Raw genomic sequence first — 5191 nt, 5'->3', positions numbered from 1 at the left:
TATGCTTATATTGCTATGCGATGCTCGTAGACGTAGTTTGGTTTGAGTGATCCATGATAGGTGTGAGAGTTTTAGTTAATGGATAAACTTAAGGTGGCTACTTTAATACACATCTGGGTGGATTGGTTGAGGCACTCTGGAGTACCCAGTGGTTATCTGGGCACCTGGAGCAATCCAGCGTTGTCCTGGGATATCCCGGAGTACCCGTGTGATTATCCTATGGTTTGCCACCCAGGCTCAAAGGGATCATAAAATTATTCATGCTGGAAACTTCTGTGTGCAGCCACAAGCCATTATGGGCTCTGGCATAGTTGAGTAAGTTGCGGGAAACCTTTCCATGATGGGCTAGCAGATGTAGAGGATTGTAGGTGTACCGACTTATCTATCGGTTAAGGGGACCTCTTCGGAAAGACTGTGTCTCGGTCATCCGTTTCTCAAACACCATGTAGTGTGAGAAATCCAACAGAGAAGATCGAGTCTTGTGGGAAAAATGCTCAAACCTCTGCAGAGTGTATAAACTAATCATGGTTAGCCATGTCCCCGGTTATGGACATCTTGAGTATCTCATACTTGAATTATTGATTTGATCTCATCACTTTACTTAATTAAATTGTTGGGTTGATGATTACTTTAATTTGGAATTGAGTTGGAGGAACCTTCTCAATGTTTTCAACAAACTTTGTAGATAATAAAATATATTACTTTATTATAGGGAAAAACTAGGTTTCTGCAAATGCTAAACATAGAGCCTCCACCAGCCAAATATGCATATAGTTATTGTTGTTACTTGTTCATTGCTTTATAGTGTTATCTTGCTAGCATATTCCATGTGCTGACCTACACATGCTGCAACGTATTATGTTGCAGAGTTTTCAGACGAGGAGTAAGGTGCGCTAGGTCGTTGTCGTGCACTCAGCTATGCCGTTGAAGTTGATGGACTGATTTACCTTCGAAGCTTCCGCTGTTATCTTATTTAGATGGCCTTCAGCCATATTATTGTAATAAGCTCTCTTTTGAGATATTCGATGTAATAAGTGTGTGATTGAACTCTATTATAAATCCTTCAAGTATTGTGTGTGTCAGCATTACTGATCCAGGGATGACACTTATGCACAGAGATTTGACCGTCTGAGGTCGGATCGCTACAGCCAGACGTCGGGCAAGAATCGCACCCCTCCACCCCCCATCTCCTTCTTCGCCATTTTCTTCAATTTTCTGATGGATTTCGAAGAGCGGTTCTCCGGCATACAAGCCGGCTAGGTGGCCCGCTAAGGCCGCCCGATACGAGCGAGGTAGCTCGCTGCTCCACCTACCTTGCCTAGCCCGACGGAGTCAGTTGCTGCCCCAAGCCGACACATGGTTCAGCAACTCACTGCTCCAGGCCAGCTCGATGAGGAGTGGCGGGTTGCTCCATGCTCGCACGACGAGGAGCACGGCTACACGGGCGTCGCCGCATCCAGTGTCTGCGACCGCGCCATCCGTTGTCGACACGCGCGTAGTCGCGCCATACACACAGAGAAAGAAGCCAGCTGCGTGGATGTCGACGAGGTGACGGCCATCATGTCCGCACTTGCCGCCATCATCAAGGAGAAGTAGAACACGGGAGGCCACTATCGGTGCTCTGGCTGGTTCTCCTTTATCTCAGACCATCCTGGGCACCTGTCTGAGCTCCACGGAAGAACCCGTCCCCTTTGGTTGAAGCACCCTCTTTGCTGCTCCGATGAGCGGTCCAGCCGGACATAGGGAAGATACGGGGAAAAACATGCCTCCGGGGCTCCCGGCAGTCCGGTTAGCGGGCTGCCGGACATGAGGAAGACAAAAGGATCAATCGCGGCTGGCGGTAGACTAGTGTACTTTATCCGTGTCATGGGACTGGAGCTCTGTGCGACCGTACGTGCACATGGGCGTCACGTCCGCACTCGCCGCCATCATCAAGGAGAAGTAGAACACGGGAGGCCACTGTCGGTGCTCTGGCTGGTTCTCCTTTATCTCAGACCATCCTGGGCACCTGTCTGAGCTCCACGGAAGAACCCGTCCCCTTTGGTTGAAGCACCCTCTTTGCCGCTCCGATGAGCGGTTCAGACGGACATAGGGAAGATACGGAGGAAGAACATGCCTCCGGGGCTCCCGGCAGCCCGGTTAGCGGGCTGCCGGACATGGGGAAGACAAAGGGATCAATCGCGGTTGGCGGTAGACTAGTGTACTTTATCCGTGTCATGAGACTGGAGTTCTGTGCGACCGTACGTGCACATGGTTTTAATTTTTTAGTTAAAAAATATATCCAAAATGTAACCGTTTTCGTCATGTTTGTATGAAATCCGTCATGTTTGTACGAAATCCGACTGTGTTTGCATGCATTTCATCCGGTTTGTTAAAAAAGAGTTTGTGATGTATGCGGTTAGCATTGGATGCCGACCTCCCGTATTCATGTCGGCGGATTAGTTCGCTTGGACGGATGCAAAAGAAAATTTGCGAGTTGCCGTTGAAAATGGCTAAAGCGTCAAGGATACAAGAAAGATCCATGCAAAAAAGAAAGGAAAGGATACAAGAAAGATGAGCCTCGCCTCGTAGCCGCCTACGAAGCAGAGTAAACCACCACCACCACCACCCAAAACAACAGCACCAGATGAGTCCACCCGCTAAATCACAGGCGTGTCCGTGTGCCAACCACGAACGCGCACTCCCCTTCCTTCTCCTTGCGTCATTCACACGCACCACCCGTCGCCATTTCCCTCCTCCCTTCCCTCCCTCCTAAGAAAGAAAGCAGGCAGCACAGCACAGGCTGTCAACGAAAACTCCACTTGTTTAACCAACGCAACGCAACGCAACGCAACGCACGCACCCCGTTCCTTGTGGAGCGCGGGGCGAGGGCAACACCGCCATTCCACGCCGCGCCAACGCGGCCAGCACTGGAAATAACCTCCCCCGCGGGCACGGCCACGGCCGACGTCGCTGTCGCGTGCGGGAACGCGTACGCCGCCCGTCTCCTCCCGCGATAAAAACCCACCCCCTCCCACCCTCCGTCCCCGCCTCGCCTCCTCCTCCTCCGCCCCATTCCCCCAAAGCCTCGACTCGCTCGCTCGATCCCGTCTCCTGCCCACGCCCGGCCTCCCCCGAGGAGATCAGGCCACCGTGCGGTGCAGACAGGGCTCGCCGGCCGTCCTCGCGCGCGCGGGACCGTCTAGCGTCTCTCGGCTCGTAGGCGTCATGGCGCAGCGGGACAAGAAGGTGGAGGAGCCGACGGAGGTGCACCTGCACGCCGCGGAGATCACGCTCTGCGCCAACAGCTGCGGCTTCCCGGGCAACCCGGCCACCAAGAACCTCTGCCAGAACTGCTTCCTGGCGTCCTCCTCCTCCTCGCCGTCGCCCTCCGCCGCCTCGCCGCCGTCCCCTTCCTCCTCGCCCGCGGCCGCGTTCCCGCTCTTCGACAAGCCGAGGCCGGCCGCCGCCGCGTCGCCAGCCGCGCCCGTCTACATGGCCGTCGACCGGCCTGCCGCCGGGCCGGCGGACCCGAAGGCGTCCAAGTCGTCGGTGAACCGCTGCCACAACTGCCGGAAGCGCGTGGGCCTGACGGGGTTCCGCTGCCGGTGCGGCGAGATGTTCTGCGGCGCGCACCGGTACTCGGACCGGCACGACTGCAGCTACGACTACAAGTCGGCGGCCAGGGACGCCATCGCCCGGGAGAACCCCGTCGTGCGCGCCGCCAAGATCGTCCGGTTCTGATCACCACGACTACAAATCCGAAGCAGCAGAGCCCACTCTTTTCCTTTCTTTCCTTTGAGAAAATTAAAGGCGTCCCCGAGAGTTTCAAAAAAAAGGAGAGGAAGGTGGGTGAAAGATGGCGATGGGGCGGCCACGACGAAGAAACAGTGCGATGATAAGGTTGTTGTTGTAGCGGTGGTTGGCGGTGGAGGGAAGAGAGGAGATGAGGAAGATGGGGTTGGTGTGTACTGTTGTCCCACGATCTCTATTTAATTCAAATTTCCCTATTATACAATTATTATCATCATCATTTCTACGATGCAGTATTCGCTAGCTTTAGCTGTCAGCCCTTTTCTCCCTCCCACTGGCCGCTAATTGTCCGTGACAGCTCAACCATTGACGTTTGGATCGCTCCGTTGGATCGGTTCGGCGCGGAATCATTATTGGGTGGGTGCGCCTGTGCCTGTACGTTTATCACGTACTACAAATTCACGTCTGTTTGAGAAAAATTTGCAAGCCGTATGGTGAAGTTGGCACGTTTCGGTTGGGGACTCGGCGTAGCACCGAAGGCGTCCGTGATTTTCTGTGGGTTGTGGGTCGAGGTGGCGCCACGGAGGATGGACAGCGACGCCCCGTTTTCTGCCCAGACCGCTGATCAGAATTCGGAAGTAACAGGACGTCCAGCCAGCTGCCTGGCTAATTAGGTTGGGTTGGCCAGCGACGTCCATCCACCGGAAGGGTCACAGCTCAGGGCCGCGCAGAAGATCCCTCGGCGGGTAGAAATCCAGAGCGGTGGTGGCACACGCACCGGAGACCCACCCACTTGCGGATGGCATCGATCGGCATCACCGGCACAGGTCGGCAGGCGCCACCACCACCGCCGCTCCAGCGATTTTTCTTTAATCCATCTCATCTCATCTCATCTCCTCTCCTAGTCGATCCAGCGGCGTCGGCGTCGTGGATGTGGACGACGACGTGGCCCAGGCTGGAAGGGAAGGGGGGCGTCGGCTTTCTTTCTCGTGACCTCTTCTCTTCTCTGCTCTGCTGCTTACCTGGTCCGGTCGCCTTTGGCGTGCGGGGCCGCCGGGGCATCCATCCAGAGCGATCGCGACGGCCATGGACCCGGCCGCTCTCGGATGAATGAAATACTCCTACGGACCAAAAAATAATGATGGATGAATCGGGAGAGCAAGTCCTGGTTGTGCAGGTCCAGCCTTCTGTAGCTAGCGCTGCACCAGCACGCCGACGGACGATCACGTGGTATTTGCACGTGATCCGCATGCGGCGAAGCAGCTGGACTGACCATTCTTCACGTGTCGTGTAGTGTGGTACGAAGTAGCCAGGCCGTTATCTCGCCGCATGCCGGCGTTGCCGATCGGCCCTCCATAATTTGCGTGCGGTGGCGTGCAAGCTGGCCGGCTACGTACGTACTGATCCAGGGCGTGCGGAGAGGGACTTGCTTAGTAGAGTAGTACTACCGGCTGTAGAT

General features: G+C 55.2%; 1 protein-coding gene across 1 annotated transcript; it reads left to right on the top strand.

Annotated features, from left to right (window-relative positions):
• Positions 1–3010: 3010 nt before the first annotated feature.
• LOC119329253 (zinc finger A20 and AN1 domain-containing stress-associated protein 11-like) lies at positions 3011–4016 on the top strand. Its single transcript, XM_037602265.1, has one exon. The coding sequence runs from the start codon at positions 3208–3210 to the stop codon at positions 3721–3723; it is 516 nt and encodes a 171-aa protein (XP_037458162.1). The 5' UTR covers positions 3011–3207; the 3' UTR covers positions 3724–4016.
• The last annotated feature ends 1175 nt before the right edge of the window (positions 4017–5191 follow it).

This window comes from Triticum dicoccoides, chromosome 7A, assembly GCF_002162155.2.
Source record: "Triticum dicoccoides isolate Atlit2015 ecotype Zavitan chromosome 7A, WEW_v2.0, whole genome shotgun sequence".
Classification (NCBI taxonomy): Eukaryota; Viridiplantae; Streptophyta; class Magnoliopsida; order Poales; family Poaceae; genus Triticum; species Triticum dicoccoides.
This window is presented reverse-complemented; position numbering and strand designations above follow the sequence as displayed.